Here is a 26475-nt window from a genome sequence, read left to right on the forward strand (position 1 = left end):
ACACTGGGAGGCCAGCCTTCTGGGGGCTTCGTCCGGAGTATCAGGCCCTGTCTGGCCATTCCTGGACCACTGTAGTCGCAGGGCTGGAGGCCTACCACCTGCTCTCTACCCAGGACGGTCTGGTCTTTGCAGTGACACATGACATGGTCTGCAAGTCCTGTGTGATCCTGCCCGCTCCTGCTCCTTCCAGCTAGAACACCCTCCCCTTCCTCTTCTCCAAGACCTCAGCTCAGATTCTGTGTTTCCTAGGAGGGTCCTCAGCTGACTCCCAGATGCAGGCTCTGGCTCAGAGTTCCCCTTTATACAGGTTTACCTGCCACAGTGCTAAACATGGGACATCACAGTGGCCTCTCTTCTGTGTCTCCCTGGACTGTGAGTTTCGTGAGAGCAAAGACATTGTCTCCCCAGATCATTTTATCCACAGAGCTTGTAGCTACTTCCTCAGTGATATTTGGTGAATGAATGTATAATCGAATGCTTGGTTGGAGAAAATCCTGATTGGTGGGAAAAATAAGGCCAGAAGCATCTGTCAGTAAACCTCCAGATCTGAAGCCAGCATCAGAGGCCCTAGGCGGTTGGTCCCCTTGTCCCCCACTGCTCCCCCCAGGGCTTCTCTGCCCAGGTGAAGCTGTAAAAAGGCAGATCACAACAACCCAGTGTTCACCCCAAGACCTCCCACTGCCCAGAATTAATGATAACTAACAATTGGTCTCTTCATTAAGAGATCAAAGATTGTGATTACAGTCATGATTGAAATGCTAGTAATGACTGTTTATTGAGTGCCTCCCACATGAGTCATTATGGCAAGGTTGGTTTTTATCCCATTTTACTGATGCAAAAGCTGACACAAGTCCAGTGGAGTTGCCTGCCCAAGACCACTCACTTATCAATGGTGAAGCGGATTCTTCTGGCTTCGTGGTCCTTACTACCCACAGGGTGCTCCTGTTACTGGCTGTGGGGCCTAAGAGATGCTTTTCTTTTTCCCCAGGAGAGAGAGGACTAATCAGAAAATGATAGTGTAGGGGGGTTAATATAATGATAAAATACAGGGTTCTATGAAATTCCAAGGGAAAGTCCCTGAGGACTGGGGCACCATCCAGGGAGACTGTTGGGGTTTGGATGGGTGATGAGGGGGAGTGTAGAGCCTGAGCCGCATGTCCTCTCTTTTTGTCTATCTGAGAATTTTAAACCACGAAGGCAATGTAGCTTCATAGACAAAGCAAAAGCCTTGTCTGCTTTCTTCTTTTGTTTTCCTCTAGAGGTAACTGGAGTTGAGTGCTCAAAATGTGTTTTCCAGACTTTCTGTGCACACACAAACACATGCTAGTAACGTGGTAACGCCTGTGGTGGGGGGACGTGTGCCCATTTCCGTGGTGTAAGTGCTCCCGTCGTGGCTGATTTCAAGGTACCAGCGTGAGGTGGGAGAGATAGGCAGTAGCAAGTGTACTATGGCATTTCTACGGTACAGATACATTAAATGCCCATTTCCCTCAAGAACACAGATGATATAAAATAATAAGGAAGTGGTAAGCTTTGAGTATTTATTACCTTCAAAGTATTATTTCTTGAATTGTAAGTTTATATAATTTAATTTCTTTTTTTAAATATTTTATTTATTTATTTGAGAGAGACTGAGAGAGAATGAGAGAGCAAGCACAAACAGTATGGAGGGGCAGAGAGAGAAGCAGAGTCTCTGCTGAGCAGGGAGCCTGATGTGAGTCTCGATCCCAGGACCCCGGGATCTTGACCTGAGCCGAAGGCAGACACTTACCTGACTAAGCCACTCAGGTGCCCCTATAATTTTATTTCTAGTAACAGCTGTATTTAACAACTGGTTCATGAATTTCTGGAAGATTCAGCTCTCGTTAGCCAGTACAAGCCAGCTCCAGCACAGTTCTCATTACCTTTCAACTAAAATATTAACATTATATAACTTTTCCTTAATTCATTTTTTATTTAAAAGGCCCTTCATCCAATCATTCACTCATTCAACCAGTGGTCAATTGCCAAACTGCCAAATAAACACCATCAATATCAAAATTGCACCATGCAATTAGGTCTCTAAAAGGAAGTGACAGGTGATGTCATAGAGATAGTGGTGTGGAGGGCTGTGTGTAGGAGGTCAGGAAGTGACACGGGGAGAGCCTACTTTAGGTTCAGGTCGGGAAAAGCTTCTTCTGAGGAGGTGACAGAAACTGAGACCCAAAAGATAAGAAGGGACCAGTCATGAAAAAATCAGTGGGAAAAACGTACAAAGGATCTGTTCACTGGGATGCTGTGTCTATGAATTTTGCAAACATGCAAAACTGTCATACATTGTTTCTAGAAATCTCTTTGTGTAGTAAAAATGAGAAGGCTCCCTACCAGCTTCAAGATGCTGGTTAGCCTTGGAGAAGGGTGAAGTTGGAGGTGGAGAAGGTCTTCAGCTATATCAAGGTGTTTTCTAGAAGCAAGCGTGGTGGGGAACATGTGGCCGGAGGTAATTTTTGTTGGTTCTAGCTAATGAGTACATGATTGTCAGTCACATTATTCTTTATGATTTCTGGATGCGTGAAAAATTTCAGGACTATTAAGTTTTTAAGAGTGGGGCAAAAGGGTCGGAGGCTGTGAACCCTACCAGTGTAAAGGCTCACTGTCAGGTCCTTGTGGCTGCAGCACATGAAGGGGAAGAGGAGGTTCAAGGTGGGAAGGGAGGCAGGTGTGGGCCTTTGAAGGCTGTGACCACGAGTGCAGATTTTATTGTAAGTGCTGCTGCTGATCATTGGTGAGTGACCTGAGGTGCTTTACATTGATAAAGATGACAGTGGCTGCTCTGAGGAAAACTGGTGGAGACTCAAGAGTGCCATCAGGGGGCAGCCCGGGTGGTTCAAAGGTTTAACGCCACCTTCAGCCCAGGGCGCGATCCTGGGGTCCCACATCAGGCTCCCGGAATGGAGCCTGCTTCTCCCTCTGCCTGTGTCTCTGCCTCTCTCTCTCTTTCTGTGTGTGTCTCTCATGAATAAATAAATAAAATCTTAAAAAAAAAAAAAGCGCCATCAGGGAGGGGAGTTAGGGTCTCCTGTAGTTGTCTGGAAGAGAGCTAACGGCTCAGACCAGCATGGAAGCAGAGGACGAAGTCGAACGAGAGGAGCAGTTTTGACATCTGATGGCAGGACTTGTTGAGAGATTGGATGGGGAGGTGTTGAGAGAGCATGGGATGAAGAATGACTTTCTTTTTGTTGTTGTTGTTGTTGTTGTTTTAAACAGGCTCTTCAGGATATAATTCATGTACCATACAGCTCCCCCATGTGAAGTATACATTCACACTGGTTTTTGGTTGTAGGGATGGCTTTCTTTTTGAAACCTGAGTGGATGGTGGTTTCAGATCCTGCAATGAGGAAAGTAGGAGAGGAACAGGCTTGGGGGTGGGACCTGGGGGGAGGGTACTTTGGGGGGAGGTGAGTTTGAGGTGCTCATGAGACACCCAGGGAAGGGAAGTCTTGTGGGAAGTCAGATGTTCACACCTGGGGCTTGAGGTGAAAATTGCGAGTAATGAATAAGTTGAGAGTCTGGAGATGTGAATATCCAGAGAAAGAGAATAGGTAGAGAAGCTGTGTGGAGGGGGCAGGGGAGCTTCTAGTTCAGATGCATTGAGAGTTCATGCTTTGTTCTACCCCCCACCCTTTTCCCCCCCCAATGTTACAACGAGAGTTGTAACAAAAAAAACAACTTTTTTTACTTTTTTGTAAAAAAAAAAAAAAGATGAGCCTTCCTCGATCCCCAAGACCAAAACTCCAAAACAAATGAAGACAATGTTCAAAATATGGCCTCTGAATATCATTGGCAAATGAATTCACTCTAAAATGAAAATTATATTCTGAAAATGAATTTAAAATAACTCTTTAGGATTCCTATCAGGAATAGGTTTAACTGTGAGTAACTGAGATTCTAAATAACAGTGGCTAAAAAAAAAAAAAAAAATAACAGTGGCTCAAGCTAAATAGGACTTAAGTTTTCTATTATGAATACATTCTAGGACTGATGTGGTGGCTCTGCCTTCAGGAACCAAGTTTGACCCCAGCTCATCACTATCTCAGTGCTTGGGTAATCTTCATGTTTTAAGTTGGTTGCTAGAACTCCAGCCATTACATCTGCATTCCAGGCAGTAGCATGATGGAAAGGCTGTATCAGCTGTCTTTTGAGGAAATTTTCAAGAAATTGACACATGACACTTGCACCTACATCCATTTGGCCATAACTTAGCAAAGAAGCCAGGAAATATATTCTGTTTTTTTTTATTTTAAAGTTTATTTATTTAGTAATCTCTTGACCCATCGTGGGGCTAGAACCCATGACTGTGAGATCAAGAGTCCCACGTTCTCCTGACTGAGCCAGCCTGGTGCCCCAAAATGTATTCTATTATTACAGGTAGCCAGGTGCCCAGTTATAATCTAGGGATTCTGTTACTATGGATGAAGGACACAGTAGATAATGAGGGATAATTAGCAGTCTTAGTCTTAGGATCCTTGAAGAAATAAAGGAAGGATAACGTGCATTAAAAAAGAACAAACAAAAAGAACAAAACAGTGGAATTTAAAATCTCTGCTCTTTGAAAGATATCATTAAGAGGATGAATAAAAAAGCCTTGGATGAGGAGAAAACATTTGTATATCATACGTCTGATGATGGGCTGGATCCAAAATATATATTTTTAAAAACTCTCAAAACTCAGTAATAAGGAAAAGACAACCAATTTTTAAAATGAGCAGAGATTCAAATCAACTCTTCACCGGAGAAGATATGCCGCTGACAAGTAACTGCCCAAGAAGATGCTCGACATCATTAGTCACCAGAGAAATAAAGTTAAAGCCACATGAGATACTGCTTCATGACTATCAAAATGGCTAAATGCAAAAGACTGTCCATACCAAGTGTTGGCAAGGATATGGACCAGCCGGTGGGTCCACAGGCTGTTGTACGGGGAATGTAAAATGTTGCAACCACTTCGGAAAACAGTTTAGCAGTTTCTTAAAAATTATACGTAATCCTACGGTGTGACCCAGCCATTCCACTACTAGGTATTTGCTTACAAGAGATATGTGTGTCTACAGAAAGACTTGTAACTGGATTCTCTTAGCGGATTTACTTGTAATAGCTAGAAACTAGACAGGACCCAAATATCCATCAAGAAGTAGATAAAAAAGCAAATTGTGGCCCATGCACACCATGGAATACTGTACAAAGGAGTGAACTCTGATACTCCCATCAGTGTGGACAGATCTCAGGATAATTGTGCTGAGCGCATGACTCCTATTTCATTTATATAAAATCCTAGAAAATGCAGAGTACTCTATAGTGACAAGTAGCAGCTCACCGGTTGCCTGTGGACTGGGGATGGGAGGTATGGAAAGAGACAGGTGTGGAGCGATTCTGGGGCACAAGGAAGCTTGGGGGTGATGGATATGTTTGTTTTCTTGATTGTGGCTACAGGTGTATACAGTTGTCAAAATTTATCGGATGGCACATAATATTCCCGTTATAGGTCAATAAAGCTGCTAGGAAAGGGAAAAGAAGGAAGGTGACATTGGGAATCAGAGAGTTCGAATGAAGAAAAGATGGATATTAAGATTCTGGGAATAAGTATTCATTGCATTAAAAATGCTCATTTAAAAAGGAAGGAAAAAGAAAGGAAGAATGTTAATATGTGGATAAATTTTCGACTGGACACAGCCAAAGAGAGAGTTAGTGAATTGGAAGAGAGTTCTGAGGAATATTCCCAGAGCACTGCCCAGAAAGAGAGAGAAAACAGAGAAAGGTAGTTAAAAGACCTGGGGGATATTCTCCAAATGTGTTTAATAGAAATTCTACATGAAGAGACTGGAGAAAATGACTGAGATGCCGTACTCACAAACATCAGAGTTTTTCAGAATATTCCAGAATTGAAGAAGAGCTGGTCTTCTTCAAGTAATATGAATATTACTTAGTCTTCACCAAGTAATATGCTCGTAATGAGAATTTTAAGGAAGTCAGTCCTCCACTTTGGAACCACAGAGGGAAACTGCAGAAAATTCAAAATGAAGGGAAAGTCTTAAATCTTACCCTCACCAGCCTATCTGCAAAAGAACAACAGTAGGTTGCTGAACGGCCTATGGCAGCCTTTTGGGCAATCTTCCACGGGCTGAAAGAAAATTAAACAGTCTGCCAAGAACTCCATACCCAGCTGAACTCTGATTCAAGAGTGATGAGGAAATCAGGACATTTTATAGATGAGAAGAGCCTAGGCCAGCCCTGCGGCCCTGGACCATTTCAAGGTTGGGAAGAAGAGGAACCCTCTCACCTCTGCTCGATCATCCACTTCTGGCCTCTGTTTTTCAGTCTCTGCAGGGCTACTAGCAATGCTGCTCATCAGCCATGTTGCTGGGTCTTCAATTAGGACAGGAGAGGGGTTGGGATTCCTGGCCCTAGCTCAGTTTTCAGGCCTGTAGCAATAGGGACATGGTAGCAGGAAGGCAAGAGGAAGGGAGGTGAGGTAGCAGAGGTGCCAGGCCGCTCACCCTGGCTTGGGGAGGAGCCCAGGGACACGAGAACCTCCCTGGGGTGGCCCCTTCTAGACTCTCTCTCTGTCTTCCAGATTGTGGACAAGAATAACCGCTACAAGTCCATAGATGGGTCAGATGAGACTAAAGCCAACTGGATGAGGTGAGTCTTGCTTTCTGCTGATTTCCTGGGAGCCTTGCCCAAACTCTGGAAAGGAAGCCAAGGGAACGTGCTAGGGCCTTTGGAGTCTCCAGTGGTGGAGGCCTCTAGGGGCCCCAGGACTGCTGTTTGCAGGGTTTGGGATGTGTGTAGCTCTGGGGGATCCTCTTGCTTCCCCAGCCTTCCATGAGGGGGCTCAGGAGGAGGCTTGTGGGTTACTGAGGGACCCCTAAAGTCTGCACATTCATCCCTGTGTCTGGAGTTCCCAGGGTCCCCAGCTCTGGGGGTGTCTCTCCCCTCCCAGGACTATGACCCCTCTCACAGTACAGGCTCCTGCTGTAGGGGAGCAGGACACCTCCCAGTGCAGCTGCCAGCAGTTGTTTACATGGCCCCTGTGGAAAAGGAGGCTTCTGGCACAGTCTCTCGCTCAGTCTTTGATGGTACTTGCTGCCCAGGCTTGAGTGCTTTCAAGAGTGGTTTTGCTGTGGTGCAGCATTTGGGACAGAAGTTTGCACCAGAAGAATCCTTCCTGGCCAGCCAGAGAGAGCGGGAGACTGGCCCAGGGTTGCCGGGGGGTGGCTGGTCTGAGCCAGAAACGGAGGACCTGGCCCACAGCCCTCCTGTCAGTTCTGAGCTACAGGCCTGCGCAGGGGGCCGGGGCCCTGCCCAGAGGGGTCAAGCTTGCACCAGTGCCTACTTGGAGCCCCTGTCTGGGCCCCAGGAGCCGTGGCTGGGGGTTTACATCTGGGTTGGGTGGGAAGGGAGGCCTTAGATGGCCGGGCCAGGGACACTGTGGATCGGGCCCTCTGTCAGGCGTTGGTGCAGTCCTGTGACCCATGGCCGCTGGGGGATGCGGGAGAGGTTGTGCTTGGAGGGAGGGCGGTCAGGAACTTCCTCAGAGGGGGTTTGCTGTATTTAAACTCTGACACCTTCCAGGCCAAACAAGGAGAAGTTGGTTTGAGGTGGGGAGGCTGTGACGAGGTCTGCTGTCTCCTTCCTCTTGCTGCCCACCTGTGCTCCCACCTGAGAGCTGTGGAGGGGGTGGGGGCGAGAGGGGCTGCGGTTTACACTCTTCAGAGGGCCCTAGGGTTTGTTCTCTTATTTGTCGGAGCCGCTGTTCTCACTGCCACTTAAGAGGAGCAGAAGCAGAGGTGCCCAGGGACGGGTGGGCCCCTGCCTTGTGGTGTAGGGATAGCACTCCCTCCCTCCAGCCCCATTTCCCATCATCCTGTTGGCCAGTGCCCTGCAAAAGGGGCTCTGAGAAGGCCATGGACATGCTCCTAACTGCCTTCTTCTCCCCAAACGCTGGGTGCTGGTCATCTCGGCACCTGCAATTCCCTGCTCGTTTGCAGAGCCGACCGTGTAACTGGGCTCCCTCGATGGACTGACCCTCCCGGTCCTCCCAGGACTCACCCCTTCCACCGTGGAAGCTGGCTTTTCTGCTATGATTGTTGAATGAAGGCACAATGTGCTGTGAAGGGCCCAGATGCCAGAGGAGGGGGCCTTCGAGCTGGGCCCTCCAGAGGGCCAGGATTACATTTGAGGGCACTGTGGCCAGAGACACAGAAGTGGGGACCAGACCCCCCGGCCTGGGCTTCTGTTCCCTGTTGCTCCCGTCTGGCTCTAGGCGAGCAAAGGAGTGTCTGAGCACAGTCTGGCATCGGGGCCTTTCTGCACCGTTGCTTTGGAGGCTCTGGAAGCTTTACCGGCAGAGATGACTGTTCCATCCTTCCACCCATCTCTGATCTTGCACCTTGGGGACAAGGCTTTACCACAACCCCAAAGAAAGACATCATCTGTACTAACTGAGCAATCACCTGACACCCCAGAGATTCTGACCTGTCGGGCTGAGGATGAGCTCATGCTATGGGTATTTCTAAAGCTCTCCATAGTGATTCTGACGGCTCGTGTTAAGAACCCCTACTGTATACTGACCTTCATGCTACGGTGCTAAAACTGAGGCTCAGAGCAGGGCAAGATCTTACTCAAGATCGTGCCGTCAGGGACAGAGCCAGGACATGAACCCATCTCTGGACTCCTGGGCCAGTGTCCTTTCTGCTTGTGCACAAGGGCCCAGGCAAAAGCATGGCCTCCTGGGCTTTGTTGTGGGGTGGGTTCTGCTACTACTACCTTGCTGGGATGGGGTCTGTCCCCATCCCATTCCATCCTATCTGCCAAACCCGATCTGATGCAAGATGGCACCAGGGTAATCCCAGCTGGTGGGCCATTATTCGCTCAACCAGTAGGTTGGGGTTGGGTATGCGGCTTGTTGCCATGGGGATGTCCCACTGGTGGTAGTTGGAGGGGAAAGCTAGTGCATCCTGGCAACCTGCCTTCCCCTTTCATGTGTAGCTTCCTTTTGTAATACCTCACCCCCGTTTGCACATACCTTCACTTGTACAACTTAGGGTCTTGTGCATGATTGAATGGAGTTGGCTAGTTTTTTCAAACAATTAAGTGGTGGGTGGGGAAGAGAATGTGCATCAACGTAATGAGTGTTGACTATATGGCCTCCCTCTGCCAGGTGCTCTGCATTCATGAAATCGGTGGTCTGAAACCAGGGGCTGTTTGGCTTTGAGGCATGTTGAGTTGTCACAGGTCTGCGGGTGAATGCTACCGGTTTCTATTGGGCAGAAGCCGAGGATGCTGAGAAATACCCTACATGGCCCAGGATGCCCCTTCCCTCTCACAAAGAAGTTTCTAGCCCCAAATGCCATTCGTGGTGAGATTAAAAAGCTCCACGAATTCCTCCTGGCAGCCCTGGGAGGTGGCTCTAGAATGACCACCCTCATTGTATAGAGGGGGAGGCGGGTTTGTGCAGGACACTCAGTGTCTAGTTCCAGGTCTACCTGAGTGTGGGGCCCAGGCCCCTGTCACTGTGTTGGCCTGGTAATACAGCCCCAGCCTTCCTTCCTCCTGAGCTGTGGTGTTCTGGGGAGGTGAGAGCGGCAGGATCTTTGCGCTCCTAGCCTCTCACCGCAGTTTTGAGAGCAGAGCAGCCGGAGGAGTGACTCGGGCTCCGGGTTTCCCCTCCGTACTTTGGGTTCCTCTCTTGGGTGGTTCTTGCGAAGATCTTAGGCAGGCAGCCCCTGGCTACTCTGTGCATATGGAAGCCAAGGTCACTCCTGGCCTGCATCAAAGCAGAACTTGTCTGTCAGTGGGTGCTCGTGGACCGCTCACGTTCTACCCGTGAGCCGCCAAAAGGCCACAGCAGCCCACCCCAAAAGGAGCTCCTCTGCCCAGACGGAGGGGAGCCTACACACACCCAGAGGTGGGGACCTGGGGGGCACTTGGGAGCCAGGGAAGGAGCCGAAGAGAGCCACAGGGTACAGAATGAGTTTTCTGTGACCACACCCTAATTACAGGCATCACCAGCGAGGCCACACACCAGGAAGCCCGCTGTAAATAGTCTCCCTGTTTAAATATTCTTCCTGTGAGCCATCTGTCCGGGCGATGGCCTGGTCCTCACCCCAATAAGGACCCTTTGTTCCTGTTTAGGGCTTTAAAGCTCTTTTCATCACTCTGCTTTCCCCTCCCTAGTAACAACCCCGAGGTCGGTGCAGTTGTTCCGACCCGGCCGGGGACAGGGGCCGGGAGAGGCTGAGTGACCTGCCCTGGCTCTCCCAGCGGGCCCCGGCTCAGGCAGGGCCGGACACCGAAGGCATCTAACTCGGGCCACGCTCCCACTCGCTCCGCCGCACCTCTCCTGCCCTCCTGCCCTCCGAGGAGTAGTGGAAGGGGCCGCTGGCTAGGAGGAGGGTGTAGTGGTGGTGAGCAGGCCAGGGTGCCCAGGTGCCTCCTGGCTCCCCAGCTGGGGGCCGGCAATTAGGAAGGAGGAGGACCACCCGCACTGACGGTCATTTACCCAATTGTGCTTTGTGGGATATTCAACCCAAGGAATGTGGCGCCCCTGGCCGAGCGCAAGAGGAAGCCCAAGTTCTCCAAGGAGGAGCTGGACATTCTGGTCACGGAGGTGACCCACCACGAAGCGGTTCTCTTTGGGAGGGAGACCATGCGGCTGTCCCATGCCGACAGGGACAAGATTTGGGAAGGCATAGCTCGGAAAGTCACCTCCGTCAGCCAGGTGCCCCGCTCCGTCAAGGAAATTAAGCACAGATGGGATGACATGAAACGGAGGACCAAGGACAAGCTGGCCTTCATGCAGAAGTCCCTGTCGGGCCCCGGGGCTGGGGGCCGGGCCCCCACCATCGTGCTCACTGCCCACGAGAGGGCCATCGAGTCAACACTGCTCACAGCCCGTTCCGGGCACAGCTTCCCCAGGGCCGAACTGGATGGCACCGACAGCCCCTCGACCAGCTGTGAGTACCACCTGCCTCCCCTCCCTGGGCTCTGGCTGCCTGCCCCTGGCCAACTCCTCCTCCTCCTCTCCCAGCCCCTGCCCCTGCCCCTCCGCCTCCTCCTAGGCCATCCCCCCTTCCCTCGCCTTCTCTCCTGTCCTTCTCTGGATGAGTCCAGTCTTCCCAGGCACCCTTCCCTCCTTCTCCTGCTCTGTCTTCCCCACCCCTTTCCGTTCATTCATTCTAGAATATTTCCTGAACTCTGTGCCAGGAGCTGTGCTGGGATCTGGGAAGACAGAGTTGTATATAAAACCTCCACTGGCCCTGCTCTGGGGTCCTCCCTAGACTCGTGGGAATACGCGAACTTGAAGTCATCATACAAGGACAGTCATAGCGAAGGGATGAGGGGTGAACACCAGAAGTCCTAAGAGCGGGCCGCCTTCCTGGGCGGATGACCCAGGCCACTTGTGCAGCGCCCCTCGGGCTCTGCAGGCACGAGGGCAGTGTGCGGGCTTAACGCTCCGCTCTTGCCCTGTTAAGTTCATAATAGTGTTTGAACCAGGTGCCCTGTATTCAAATTTCGCATTTGGCCCTGCCCTCTGAAGGCCAGGGGCCGAGGAACTGGCTCTCCACGGGGGCAGGGGAGGGCTCCCAGGAGTGAGAGGCGCAGGGTGAGTAAGAGTTAACCAGGCCTCGGCATGGGGCGCGGGGAGGGGAGCGGGGAGCCTCCAGGCTGAGAACTGCATGTACAGAGGCCCCGCATCAGGAAGGCGCTTGGCACGTTCCAGGACAGAGAGGAGCCAGGGAAGCCCAGCGTAGCAGGCGAGGGGGAGGGGGGCCGGGGAGGAAGCCAGCCAAGTCTTCAGGGCCCAGGCCATGGGGGGGGGGTGAAGGGGGAGAAGAGGGGATCGGTCCTTTCTCTCTCTCTTCCTAACATCTTTACATCTGTGTTCTTTGCTGAGCTTCCGCGCCGTGCAGCCCCCTCCCACTCTGCCCTCTGCCCCTTTCTTCCCCGCTAGGGCCCTCTCTCAGTTCTGCCTGTCTCACCAGGTCTGCTCCCTGTCCGGACTGCCCCCACGTCCCCCTCCGCCTCTCTTCTGCCTCCTTCTCCTGGGCTTCCTGTGTCCCAGGATGGACTTGGATGCTGGGGGCCTGACTGTGGAATCTCCTGGCCCAGCGGGCTATAGTTGGGGCTGTGGTTCCAGCTGGGGCCCACCTGAAGCAGGGAGCAGTCAAGGCCCTTCTGTGCTGGGGCTGCACCCCCTTCGGTTGCTCACACACACACCTTTCACACTCAGCCCACGGTCCCAACGGGAGTCTGGCCTCTGAGAGATGGAGTAGGGCAGGAGGACTCCAGGGAAGTCAGCGACTGGCCAGCCTGGGGAAGGTGGTTCAGAAAGACCCTGCTTCCCTTCCGAGGCCCCTGGCCCTGGCCGTTGGGATAGGGATTGTGCTAATTTCCTGTTTGGCTGGGGCTCCTGACAGGTGGCCATTCTGAGTCAGTTCTTGGGGACTCAGAAAGGAGCAGAGACCATCCAGTCTGACTTCCTTGCTATGGAGACAAGGCTGCTGAGCCCCAGAAGCAGAGGTGGCCCTGAGCTAGATCTGGAACCAGGGCTCAAGCCCATGTGTGCCAACTCTGGTCGGCCAGCTCCCTGTGAAGCAGTGTTTTGTTAAGTTTCAGGGTGATTCCACCCAGCTCTGAGAAAAAGAAGGGGGCCTAGAACACAGGGAAGTCCATTCCCTGAATCCTGCCCTGCTCTCTCCTCCATCTCCCTAAGACAGAAGGTAATGAGGTTACCAAATGTGACCTGGGCTGGGCAGGGGGCCCAGGACCCCTCCACTGCAGGCTGGGCCAGCCCCCCTTTCCCAGCCAGTCGACCAGCTGTTATAGCACGAGGCCAGGGGCTCTGTGGAAGGGGGCCCTGAAAGGGAAGGAGCACCATCTCCTCCCCCCGTCCTACTCCTTCCAGCCCTGCCACGCCAGAATGGGTGTCCTGGGATCCCCAGGGGGTGGGGTGGGGTGGGGGAGGCAGCTGTCCCACCAAGTGCGGTTATGAGTGACTGGGCTCTTCCCATGCGGGCCCAAGGGAGGCCCTGGGACCCTGGGGAGGCATGCTTGTGGCTGGGGGCAAGATGAGTCTGTCCTCTGTCTCTTCCTGGGGGGGTGGGGCGGAGGATGGTTCTGAATTTAGCCCCTCTGGTACAGGCAGGGAACCTGTATATATTTTTTTTTCCGGCCATGGGAATCAGCTCATAGCCTTGCTCACAAGAGAGCCAAGGCCCAAGGGCACAGGGGCTAGGCCCCTCCCTGGGACTGGCAGTCGGTGTGAGGGTGAGAGCGATGTGTCTACCGGGGGTGGGGGGGCACCTGGGGGTCGGGGGGCCATCAGGGCTGGCTGCAGAGGCGGCTCTCCTGCCCTGCACCCCCGGGCCTGGCCACTCCTGCACCATCCCCAGCCCCCCCCCCCCCCCCCCCGTGGCGTAAAGCTGCAGATTCCTGCAAGGCCACAAGGTGGCCCCCGCGAGTCAGAGTCCGCCTCAGGGAGGCTGGACCACAGAGCAACTTGGGGCAGGTGCGACTCTAGGCTTTGCCAACCAAGCTCCTTCCTGTCCGGTCTTCTGTTTAGTGCCCTGGATAGCCCTGCTTGGTGGGCAAGGGGCGGGTAGGTGGACAGCGCAGGCATCATCTTTGCAGAAAAACTGAGTCACAGTGAGATGAAGGGAGAGACCGGGTGGACCTGCCAACACTGGGCCTGGTCTCCAATCCCCTGTCCCCAGGCTCCCCCACAAGAGTGGTGCTGTCCCTGCAGGAGGAAGGGGGCCCGGGCAGTGCTGCACCCATAGTCCTCCCCAGGGGCGCCTGGCCCGCGAGCCTCGGGGATGTGGGGAGCAGGTGTTTCTCTGCGGGCAGGCCTGAGCCCAGGGCTGCACCCTTTCTCTCCGTGGTAACCATTTGCCCTTTTTTATTTCTTGTCCTTCAAGATGACGAAGACGAGGAGGCACCCGGGCCCTCGAGGCAGCCTCTGCGGGTGCCCCTTCAGCGGTCAGCGGAGGAAGAGGCCCACCTGGCCAGGCCTACCTTGGTCCGCTCCTCCTCCTCCTCAGACCAGTCCGAGATGGTGGGCCCCAAGCCAGAGGCCCTACCCCGGTCGTCGGCCCAGGCCCAGGCCGCCTGCAGGACCCCTCGGCCACACCCCAGCCCGCCCGGCCCAGGCCTTGACTGGCAGCTCCTCCATGCCCACGTCCAGCAGACTGAAGCGTTCCAGCAGTTTTGCCAGGAGCTGGTGACCGTGCACCGGGACATGGCCAACAGCATGCACGCCATCGGCCAGACCATGGCCGAGCTGACCAGCCGCGTCGGCCAGATGTGCCAGACGCTGACAGAGATCCGAGACGGGGTTCAGGCATCTCAGCGGGGGCCAGGCGGGGTTGCCCCCGTGGGCTCGACCCCTCAAGCCGAGGCGCCCCCAGCTGAGCCCCCGCAGGCTCCCCCGGCACCAGCCCCTGCACGGACTACCAGGTCTCGGAAGAGAAAGCACAATTTCTAACGCAGCCAGTCCACAGCAGGAGGAAGAGAAGTGGAGAACGGGTGCCTGGCCTCGAGATGGGAGCCAGTCTCTCATGTCCAGGACCAATGACCCTTGTAGGATCTTGGGGAGACCGCCATCTGCTCCCCAGGTGCAGGTCGGCGGCCCTGGGCTCCAACAGAGTGTGTGCATTGAGCCCCACTCCCTCATCTTTGGCAGGTGCTGAAGATGCGGGAAAGCTGCCTGCTTGATGCTTGCTGGCCCTGGAGCGGCGGCCTCCTCTCGGTCGGCACCCACGGCGGCGGGCCTTGTGGGGAAGAGGGGAGCAAGAGCGGGGAGCATCTGAATGGAAGCCTGCTTGCCAACCTCAGGGCTGCCACAGCCGCCTCCCATGCCCTGGTTCTGCTGCTTCCGAAGCGGGTGAAGCTTGAGGATGGGCAGGGGGAGCTCAGTCCTTCCAGGAGGGGCCCGTCCTCCCCTTCCCTAGGGCTCCGAGCACGGCGGGTGGTGCCCCTGCCTTGGCCTTCCGCTTGCCCTTGCGGTGCGTGTGCTCAGCTGCTGTGCTTGCCTCTCGTGGAATGGGGAGAAGAATGGGATGGCGTCGGAGGAAGGAGAAGATTGCCCTGGCGTTCTTAGAGCACCTTATGCTTTCCCTGCATTTGCAGATGTGTGATCTCAGTGGGTTCTCAGGACAGCTGGAGAGGCAGCCCAGCCGGGTATTACTGTCACCACCATCACCTGCATTTCATAGATGACAGATGACACAACAGTTAGTCGCAGGGTGGGGGTGGGGGGGCAGGACCGGAAGCCGGGTCTGTGGATTTGTCCAGCTCCCCTGTCAGAGGCCAGATCTGGAGTTGGGAGGGGTGTTGGCTCCTGGCCTCAGCCCGTGGGAGGCAATAGCAGCGTGTAGGAGGTGAGTCCCCCACCCTGCCCTGGCTCTAAGGCTGACAGCCAGGGCGCTGGGGAGAGCCAGGACCACAGCCTCGGCACCCACGAGGTGATGACTCCTCCTCTGGCTTCTGGAAGAACCCAGCAGGGCTCCTGTCCCATCCAAGTTCCAGCATGCCTTGCCTCCGCTTGCTTGGGCTGCATATGCATTAGCTACACACATCTCTAGCTTCAAGTTTCATTTTGGAGTGTGCAGAGGCAGCCAGGTTCCTGGAGGCAGGGAGGGAGGCGGGGTGGCAGTGGCCAGCTTCGCTCTGACCCAGGTATAGCTCAGCTCTGTGTCCTCTTTGCTCCCTGGCCTGAGGCTGACCCCAGCAGAAGCTGTCCTCCCCCAGCCCTCCTGTCTCCCACGTCTGCCCCCCCTAGAGCCGTGGTGGGGGCTGGGAGGACAGCTCTACCCAGTGCCCTGCTGTGGCTGTTCCAGGAGTGCTGCTTCTAAACCCAGACCACGCTTTGTCCCATGTAGAGAGCATGGGGGACAACTGCAATGTCCCGGTGTCCTCAGCTCCATCTCCCCACTCTGTGGTTCTTTGGGGGTTCCTGCTACCCCAAAGCAAACACCCCCCCATCCGACAGCCCAGTGGCTTGACTATTGCCTGGCATTCCCCTGCCCTCCAATGCTGGAATCAAAGATTGCCTTCCCAAGTATTTTTGTTAAGATGGCAATAAAAAGAAATTGATCTCACACTTGGAATGCACCCAGTCTCCAGGATCTTTCTTTGGTGTATATTCTCTTTCTTCGCTTCCTGTGAAAACCTCAAGGCCCCCAGAGCAGGGGTTAGATGACTGAGGGAAAGCATGCCGGCCAGAGGGGCTCCAGTGCCCCTGGCATTTCCCGATTCCGAAAGTGCTCGGATGCCCTGTATATTGGGCACCGTGCTGGCTAGCCCGGCGAGGGAGAGAACCGAACCGATGAGCTGAGTGAGGCGAAGCAACCACATAGGAAACCGTTCAGCCGTTTTTAAAGTCTCTGCACAGCAAAAACAGGATGTTGCTAAGTGAGTTTTACCTTTTATTCCCTAAAAGAAGTTAGGGGTCCTGGAAAAAAAATCCCCATTTCCGGCGGGAGACCCCAGAAGGGTCAGGGGCTATCCGTTTGGCACTGTGTTTCAGGGACCACTATGAGGCATGAACTGTTTTTTGGGTGCCTCCCCACTGATCCTGGGATCTGTCACAGGCAAGACCCTGCCCACCTAGATCTGAGGCTTTCAGAGTAACCACAGCGGTTCCTCTGGGTCCCTTTGGGAGTCTTCTGAGAAGAGAAGGGGTCTCCCAACCTGGGCGTTGCCCTGGCTTTCTCCCAGTCACACAGAGAGGTCCTCCCAAGCAGGAAGTCCCCAAGATCTAGCGCCTCTGGAACGTTCCAGCTCGCCTTTGACCTCTCGGAATCCAGGTCATCCTCTTCTGTTCCTGGCCAAAAATCACGGCCATGGAAATCAAACTTGTCTGATTTCTGCAACAGGCAAAGAGACTGAAACTGGGCCCAGAATCTTCTCCAGCAAGGTCTAGGTGCCGTGCAGTAACTGGCTGGCCCCCCGCTCTGGTCCTGGGGAGGGAAGGGATCAAGTGGAAGCAAAGGGGGCAGAGAGATGAAGAGCCTGTGAACTTCAGATGAAATTTTTTTAGTTTCTTTTCCTTGGCTTCCGTGGGGCTTGCGGGTTTAGCACGTCAAAACAGGAAGGCGAAACTGGGGCCGTTGGTTGGAAGTGAACGCAGAGCCAATTTCAGCGTAAGGGGAGTCCCACCCAAGGGTCCAAGGCCTCTTGAAAGGCTGAGTGGGTGATGTTCGGTCAGAGGCCGGGTGACCATCTGGTGGGTGGATGGATGCATGAACCGAAGACCTGCCCACCTCAGAGACCTAAATTCATGAGAAAACCAAGCCCAGCCTCTTCTCGGCCACTCTTTCCCATTTCTGGCTCTGTGACGGGTGCAGTTTCCTTTCCATCGGAGACATACCCGCTGAGTGGGAACGTCTGAGGCTGACCTCTGTCTGCCCCGACTCCAACAGAATGGATGCCCTGTGGATTATTTTCTCTCTTCAGTTAGAACTGATAGTCATTTCCTGACCCAGCTAGAAAATAGGGTGCGTTTGATAAGGCACAGTGGGTGAGGTGTCAGAAGTGTTGTCTCAGTGCTCATCTGCCCGGTACCCAAAGTCCGCAAGGAGTTCAAAATAAAAACAACCCATTAGCATCGTGAAACGTCCAGTCCAGAACACCCCCCATCACCACCACGGCCATCCACCCCCTTGATAGCTTCAAAGGTTGCCAACTCTGTGGGTCTGATTTGAAAAGCAATCAGATGAGCTCTAGCATTTATAGAGTGGCCTGCGCTAGCCATTTTCTACCTTCTTCTGACATACTCGGTTCCTGTTTTCCAAAGAAGTGGTGACCTGGAAACTCAACAGATAGAGAGATGTTCACTCCCTAGAAGCCTTGTCTCCCAGGGAGGGCGCTTGCTCGTCTGCAGCCATGGAGTAGGACAGGAGTTGCTCTTCCTAAAGAGAATATCCTAGACAGGATTCTGGGAGTGGATCAAACCATGGGGTGTTCCTGCAAAATACTTAAAAGAGGAGATCTCTTTTGAGGTAATGTGTGTTGGGGCTTAGCTGGCTCCATTAAACCTCTTGACCGGACGGGTTGTTACGATTTGCTGAGAGTTGCCATAAATGTCATTTTTCAAGTGCCAAGTTTCGAAACAACCAAATACAACCAGATGCTGAGCAAATTTTGATCTGTCTTAGAGGATTGTGATCAATGCAGAGATTTGGAGTTCTCTTCCTAAACCTTGATTCTTATTGGGCAGGAAACCACCAGGAGGTAGAAAGGGAAATTGACCTGAATCCGTCTAAACCTTCGGATGTAGTCTAGAAGTTGCTCTTTTGAAGAAATCCCTGATAGTTACGTGTGCCTCATCTCTTTTGCTGCTAAAGTTGAATGCCTGAGGAAGTAAGTCTAGCTTTTAGAGCTCAATGATTGCTTAAACACAAGAAAAAAAAAAGAGAGAGAGAGAGAGAAGAGTGTCTCTTTCCTTGTGCTCTGTGCTCCAAGTGATTCTTTTGAGAGAAGGTGATTGAATAGTTTGCCGTCCGAATCTGGGAGTAGGAAAGTTTGGATCTACCCCAGTTCTGTGCTAACCACAGGGTGATTAATTTTGGATGTCAGATCCCAGGCTTTCACTAAATTGGGGGCTGAAAAATATTTTGCACATTCAGGAGGACTCTCAGATCCGGAGAAATGCAGACCCCTGTGCTGGAGAGTTGCAACTTGGAAATTGTGGTTCGGAACAACTTCACTAGGCCAGGGGTCCTCTTTTCCTACCCCCGAGTTCTTTGTTAACGGCGTCACTGGGTGTCATGGATATCACAGTAGCGTCTCCAGCTCAGGGCGACCAATGCTCATGTGCTTGTCAGCAGGACAAGCACAGATGCATTGAGGCTAAGTTCAGAGACCCAAGCAAGTTCTGGGGAGCTAAGCACCACCCATCCTTGCAAGTGTGACCGCCACAGGGTGGAGCTCATGGTTGCTCCTCCCAAAGGGGGTGGGGACTCTTGACCCACTTGGCCTTATCCCCACCACCCCAGGGTCTGTGCTGCAGCTGTTGACAGCTGTAGTGGTCCCGGGACTCTAGTGATCCCCCTTGGAAGGTCATGGCCTCCTCCAGGGCCAAGTAGAACAGAGTCACAGGGGACTGTGCCCAACCACAAGGAGCAGGATGTGCTCAAGCTTGCAGTACCTGAGGCTCGGTGAATGTAGATTCACAATGCGGCTGGCCGCCAGGACCTGCCACCAATACTGGTATTGGCGTTCGGGTGTGTCTTTTTTTTAGGGGGTGGCAGTGGGGTGGGGGGAGGTAACTGTAGTAATTGCTATAAGGAAAATTGGAAAATGCAGAAAAAGATGATAAAGTAGATCCATCCACCTGTAACGATAATCAGTGGTAAGACATGGATGTATTTCCTTCGAGTAGCTTACTGAGGCTTGTTTTTAAAGCACGATTGGAACCGTAGGGTAAATAGTGTCCAGCCCTACTGTTCTCACTCTGCATTCTATCAGGACCATTTTCCCCATGTCATGAAAGATCCTTTGAAAACGTTTTTCTATAGATGAGTAACACTCCATCGTATGAATATACCACAGTTTACTAAACCATCGCTCCAATATTAGACGTTTCGATGTTTTTGTTTTTGCACAATGATACAGGCGGGGTGGTGGTGTGCAGAGTTTGTCTACTTGGTCTGCATCTTACAGTCCTTTTTGAAATTTTGCAAAACTTGTGACAAAACACACATAAATTTACCATTTTAGCGACTTTTTTTTTTTTTAAGGGTACAGTTTGGTCGCATTAAGTTCATTCGCATTGGGCAACCATCACTACCATCCATCTCCGGAGCTCTTTTTATCTTCCCCAACTGCAGCAAGATACCCATTAACAGCTAACTCCCCATTCCCCTGGCCCCATCCAGGCCCCGGGCCACCACCATTCTACTTTCTGTCTCTATGAATTTAACTACTCATATAAGTACCTCGTATAAATGGAACCTTACGGTATTTGTCCTTTTGTGACTGGCTTATTTCACTTCGTGTGTGTCTTCAAGGTTGATTCACGGTATCGCATGTATCAGAATTTGCTTCCTTTTCAAAGCCGAGTGATACGCAATGTATGTGTGTTCCACGTTCTGTTTATCCATTTACCCATTAGTGGACACTCAGGGTGCCTCCACTCCTAACTGTTGTGACTCCTGCTGCTCTGAACGTGGCTGTACGAATACTTGTTCGAGTCCATATCGCCCCTTTGTTTCCCAAAGGGCCGTGCCAGTTTATTCTCTACCATTAGGATGGGAGATGCTTTTCTAGCCAATATGGATATTATCACTAAAAAAGAAGAGAGAGAGAAATCCGTGCCAATGAGACAATGTGCATCCTTGTGTTTCTTCTTAGTGATGCTGAATACTTTTCATTTGTTCATTACCCACTTGGATTTTTTTTTTCTGTGAATTATTGTTTACCCTGGACTGCTCCAAAGACGATTTTTTGGGTTAAGCCAGTCAGACAGACTTTGGTTTCTTCCCTGGTTTTTGAGACAAAGCATAGCATAAGGAAATAAGTTTATTTTTGACTGCAAGTTACCTAGAGGCTCGCATAGCACAGATCTTTAAAACTCCAAATAATTTCCCCTGGTCCTTATGTTCTACATGCCTCTGTATCTCTGTAGGTGTTACGCCATCTCGTCTTTTGGAGGTGGCAGGTTGGATGTTGGAAATGTCATTTCAGGGAGAGTTGGGTAAGGGAGAGATCCTGAGGGTTTGGCGGAACTTTAAAGGTTATCTGGGCATTGTTGAGCTGAGTTCTAGTGAAAACATAGACCTCAAAGCTCCACCTCCCATTTATTAGCTGTGTGACCTTGGGCAAGTCACTTACTTCTCAAGTCTTAGTTTCCTAACCTTAAAATAACTTAGATTAACAAGTGGCTGCTAACCTCTTCCAGGTTCTTCCTTTTCTTGGTTCTTCCAGAAACCAGGGCTAGACGCAAGCCCCACCTTATTTACCTTTATCTTCTGTCTGCATTGGACACCCACTTTTTAAAGATACTGATCTTTAGCATTTATTAATTGACTTTTTGGGCATCCTTGTCACATGGGTTATTTCTGCTGGGCTTTGTGAAATACTGGAAAGAGCCCAAGAACCCCACACTTAGCACCATCAGAGGCCTTCGGGTGTCTGGGAACCCCTGCACTTAAAAGTTAGTGAGGAATAAATGACACGATCTTTCAAGTTTTCGGTTTGTATCTGGTGTTGAATTTTATATTTACCAGAGCCTGGGAGGTAGGCAGGGCAGCATGTCTAGTCTCAGAAAACAGATACTTAGAGGCTCGGAGATTTGCTCAAAGTCACACAAAACGGCGATGTTGAGCCCAGGGACTGGTCTCGGACAGACAACTGTCCTTACACTTTGACACGTGCCACCTGCTGGTGGTCCTCTGACCTCCAACCCCTGCCCAGCACCATGCCTGGCCCCAGCAGGCACTCGCTGATGAGTGGCCCGTGCGTTCTTACCTGTCCCCCTCGCCCCCAGGTACGTGGTCATCTCCCGGGAGGAGAGGGAGCAGAACCTTCTGGCGTTCCAGCACAGCGAGCGCATCTACTTCCGAGCGTGTCGGGACATCCGGCCCGGGGAGCGGCTCCGGGTCTGGTACAGCGAGGACTACATGAAGCGCCTGCACAGCATGTCCCAGGAGACCATCCACCATAATCTGGCCAGAGGTGAGTGCCCAGCCTCCCCCGAGGTGAGGGCCACACCTGCCACCGAACACAGGGGAGGCCGGAAATGCTTCTCTGGGAGCTTCCTAAGAGGAAGCCGTCCTAAGAGGACGGATGGGAAATGCAGCATACCAGCCATGGGGAGACCCAGAGGGACTTGGGTGGAGACAGGTGGTCTAGGTGTGAGCAGCAGCTCTGGGCAGGGCAGCAGGCACTCCCATGTGTTCTCCTCCCTCAGAAACCCTGTTACAGACATTTTAGAGTATTGAGAGAGATGAGGCCCCAAAGGCAAGCGCATAAATTTAATCAAAATTGATCCTCTTTCCCCAAGTCAAACTGATGGAAAGATGCTATGACGTCCCACTGTCCCAGCTGTAGCTAACACTACGTCATATGTGCAGAACAATGCCCACCTTGACCACTGCAGGCCCTCAACTGTAAGTTTCTAATTCTAATGGTCCCATGTGGACTATGATCCCCAGCTCACAAATGTAGAAATGGGACATCAGATATGTCCAATGACTCCCCCAGGGTCACATGGCTAGGAAGGGCAGCGCTGGGCTTCTCATCCATGTCTGTCTCAGCCCAGGATCTGACCTATAAGCTGTAGTGTTACATGACCTCCCTGACGAAACTAGTTTCTTGTCATTAGTAAGTCTTAATGACATGCTGTGAACAAACAAGCTCTATTAGAAGGAGGAGGCTGGAGGGAGGTGGGAAGGTGACCTTAGGGGTGGATAGTGCCCAGGAGATGAGATGTTCATCCAGGCTCCATTTAAATGAATCTTTGGAAAGTGGCTTAAAATATTCCCCAGGCCCTAGCCCTTTGCCTCCCTACCCCATCCTCAGCCGGGCCAAGGCAAACTGGCGAGTCTGGCTCCTTCTTTCAGGGGGCCCTTCCTTGCACTAAAAAAATACATATTCAAATACCCAGAGTCCATGTGGTTCCAGGAACCAGGGCTAGACCCAAGCCCCACCATATCACATTCTGGACCAACCTACTTGTTGGAAATATATCTTCATGTGGAGTATGAGTGGAGAAGATGAACAGGGGTGGGGTGGCCCATTGCAAGTAAGCTATTTTAAAAAACAAAACAGAATGAAGCAGATTATGGACATTGAATGCACAGCTGCTGCCTGACTTGGTAAAAGGTATCTGTGATCGGATGGGCAGTGAGGAGACCCAGTAGACATACTCATCTCTTGTCTTCTTCGGATCTGGGGTTCTGATTTCACTCGGGAAGGCATGTTTCTATGATGAGATTGCCACGGTTTCCATTTGACCTCTGAAGATGCCTTCTGTAAATGTGTCTGATACATAGTAGGTGCTCAATTATTCTTTGCCGAGCGGATAAAAGAAGAATGAAAACAGCCAAGAAGTCTCTAAAAGAATCCTACCACCAGAAGAAAAGAAACCCGAGAGAAGTCATATCTGAGGACCCAGGTTCCATCCCTTGGCCGTAATCTTCTTGAATTCTTCTGGATTTGTAATGTCCTTCCCCTCACCCCCAGGGTCTTCTCCAAAGCACCTGAAGCCGCAGTAATCCTCAGAGAGCCCAGAGACCCAAGGGGAATGCTCAGAGAAGGGAGTGAGCTTTCAGGAGTGGTTCAAAGGAGGCGTGGCAGAGAGCTTTGAAATGAAATCCACGAAGACCTGTGAAGATGCAGGAGGAAGGAGGGTCTGTTCCTGGCAAGGCTGAGCAGTAGGAAACTGAAAGGCACCGTGGGGCGGGGCCAGAGCAGTGGTGAGGCTTGGTCCTAAAGCTCTTGGGAGCAGTGGTGAGCTCTGTGGCCTTTAGATGTGTAGCTGTCTCTAGCCTGTAGCTTTGGCAGATTCTGAATAGTTAGTGGAGGCTCAGATCGGTGTGCCAGCCCTGCTCTGGAAAGGGGATCCCTTCACTCACTCACTGAAGTTCTTGCGCGGAAGGAGGTTTCTTTGTAATTGGAGGCTGGAGCCCTGAGAAGGGCCAGAGCATGAATTATTAGTCCTTCATAAGTAGGGCTATTACTCAGAGCCCAGAACTGCTTCCTGAAGACAGTGTAAATTATGCCTGGGTGGTGTTCTTGTAAGAACAGGGTGCATCTAATACGTGTATTCAAAAAATTTATGTTATTTGATCTACATTGAGTCACTGATTCAATGGTGTTTTCCCCATTTTTTTACAGAGGCTTTGAAATCAATTTAATGATACTTTAAAGGTCTTTATCGGCCCTTAGATTTTTCTGGAAGCCTTGAGTCCAAAGAGGTCTCCCACTCATCCTAGGGAATCTGAATGACCTTGTCTTTTGAGCAGAGAGGCCTGAGGACTCCCTGGGAATGTGTAGCCTTGACCTCCCGACATCCTCAGCTCTTTGCTGCCTGATTGGTCCGGGAGCAGTGAAAGGGTGGCCCTCGATGTTTAGAGATTCTGAATGGGCAAGTGTCATATCTGATCTGTAATACAAACACGTTGCATTTTTTACAAGCGTTCATCTCCATCCTTTCTGCCCCTCAGCCATTATAGAAATGTAGGCTGTGAGAGCCACCTGACTTTCAGGGGCCTTGAACATGAGATTGCTCCTCAAAACAGTCATGTGAGGACAGAAGAGGGGTGTCCTGAATAGGTTACCCCCTTTTGTGCCGTTACCTGTAGGAAACCCGGATTCATACAGGGCCCAGGGCCCAGCACCCCTCATCAGCTGCAAGAAGCCAGGGCTCCGTCACAGCCTGGAACTTCTGGATCGCTCCCCGAGATCCGTTGGCCTTCACTCAGAGGTTTTTAGCTAATGCAGCTTTCGGAAGCCTAGTTGCAAAGTGTATTTGGGCTAAGTCACTGCCCAGAGTCATCTTGCAGGGCCCTGCCCTGACCTAGGAAGCCTCTGAGATTTCCTGGCCCACAGGCTGCTGTCAGGACCTTCTGAGGGTCCCCCTTTAGCATCAGCATCCCCAGGGAGCACACTTCTGTCCCAGTTGATGAAACCATGTCCGCCGTTTTAAAGCATCAGGCTAAAATTACTGTTGGGAGGTCACCAATGTTTTTGAAGTCAGTCATTTGATGGAAAGAGATAGAAAAGGGGAGGTCCTTTGAATGATCAGGTAAGGAAACACGGCTGTATTTCAAGAACGCGTTGGGTCAGTATAGTCACGCACTGCTTTTTATCTTGTTGGGGGCTCCCTTCTCTGCCCCCCGGGAGCCCTCAGCCCCCCGAGGGGCCCCATCTTCCCTTTCCCTCCTGCCTTAGTTGTCAGGGAGGACCACAGACATTCAGGTCACTTCCTCTCATGGGCACCTCTTCATCTGATGTCCTGGAGAGTTAGGATGGTTGTCATGGGTTGGACTTTGCCCTGCCGTCTGGAGAGCAGTCAGGGAGCAGGAAGGAGCAGACCTGGTGTGTCCTGTGTACCTTTTACCAAGTCGAAGCAGCCATCATCCAATTGCCAGGACTGGACGAGAAGCCTGGAGGGTGGGGATCCATATGCACCGAGCTCTGAGGTGTGTTTCCATCTGCCCAGTTGGACCGGTGGGGTGTCACCTTCTAGGCTGACCGCACTTCCACTTGCCCTCCCCTCCAGCATTCCCTCCACCTATGAATGTGCAGCTCATATACATCAGGCTCCCCTGAAATGGTCTTTTTAGAGAATTCTTCCCACTTTTTTCGGGTCCCACTCTAGACCCCGGGATCCACCAAGTGACTCGCCTCTGCCTTTCGGTCATGCTTGCCCCACAAGACCAGCCCCCAGAGGGATGTGTCAAGTGGCTTCCTAATAGGAGGCCCACTCTGTTTCCTTTTGGTTTCTCCACTTTGGGGCTCTTCCCCCCTTCCTCACAGCCTGGTTTTGCTTCCTAGGAGAGAAGAGGTTGCAGAGGGAGAAGTCTGAGCAGGCTCTGGATAACCCAGAAGACCTGAGGGGTCCCATTCAGCTCCCCGTGTTGAGACAGGGCAAAAGCCCGTACAAGCGTGGCTTTGACGAGGGGGATGCGCACCCCCAGGCCAAGAAGAAGAAGATCGACCTCATTTTCAAGGATGTGCTGGAAGCATCACTGGAATCCGCCAAGGTGGAAGCGCACCAGCTGGCTCTGAGCACCTCGCTGGTCATCAGGAAAGTCCCCAAGTACCAGGACGATGCATACAGTCGGTGTGCCATGACCATGTCGCACGGCGTGCAGAATGTCAGCCGGACCCAGGGGGAAGGGGACTGGAAGATCCCCCAGGGGGCTTCCAAGGAGCCAGGCCCGTTGGAGGATGAAGAAGAAGAGCCTTCATCCTTCAAGGCCGACAGTCCCGCCGAGGCCTCTCTTGCCTCCGACCCTCACGAGCTTCCCACCACCTCCTTTTGCCCTAACTGTATTCGCCTAAAGAAGAAGGTCCGGGAACTCCAGGCCGAACTAGACATGCTTAAGTCTGGGAAGCTTCCTGAACCCCCGGTATTACCAGCACAGGTACTAGAGCTGCCGGAGTTCTCCGACCCTGCAGGTAAGTTGGCGTGGATGAGATTGTGGTCGGAGGGAAGAGCAGCCGGTGGGCAGTGTGAGGGTGGCCTGGCGCCCTCTGCGGGAGCCACCCTCGGGGGAGGGGGTGGCCTAAGGCGTGTCATGCTGCGGCGGGCTCCGGTCGCAGCCCACGCCCGCAGGTGCCTGCCTCTGACGGGCTGCTCCGCGGCGCCCATGGGATACTTCGTGTCTCGCCCTTGTATCCTCCTTGTCAATAAAGGAAGTTCCACTGCAGGAGGGGTGTGTGCTGTGTTCTTGACCCGTTGCCTTTCTCTGCCGATCCTGGTGG

General features: G+C 52.3%; 1 protein-coding gene across 5 annotated transcripts in view; it reads left to right on the forward strand.

Annotated features, from left to right (window-relative positions):
* The window catches only part of PRDM11 (PR/SET domain 11), a 93589-nt gene that overhangs the window by 57336 nt on the left and 9778 nt on the right, over window positions 1–26475 (forward strand). For 3 of the 5 annotated variants that reach the window (XM_077862990.1, XM_077862988.1, XM_077862989.1), the window contains exons 5-7: window positions 6611–6678; window positions 21530–21717; window positions 25543–26169. In XM_077862990.1, the coding sequence (XP_077719116.1) occupies window positions 6611–6678; window positions 21530–21717; window positions 25543–26169 (883 nt within the window). Of the gene's footprint in view, window positions 1–6610; window positions 6679–10572; window positions 10995–13958; window positions 16153–21529; window positions 21718–25542; window positions 26170–26475 lie in introns of those variants that run through there. The other 2 variants (XM_077862992.1, XM_077862991.1) reach the window with 2 other exon arrangements.

Source organism: Canis aureus, chromosome 21 (assembly GCF_053574225.1).
Source record: "Canis aureus isolate CA01 chromosome 21, VMU_Caureus_v.1.0, whole genome shotgun sequence".
Classification (NCBI taxonomy): domain Eukaryota; kingdom Metazoa; phylum Chordata; class Mammalia; order Carnivora; family Canidae; genus Canis; species Canis aureus.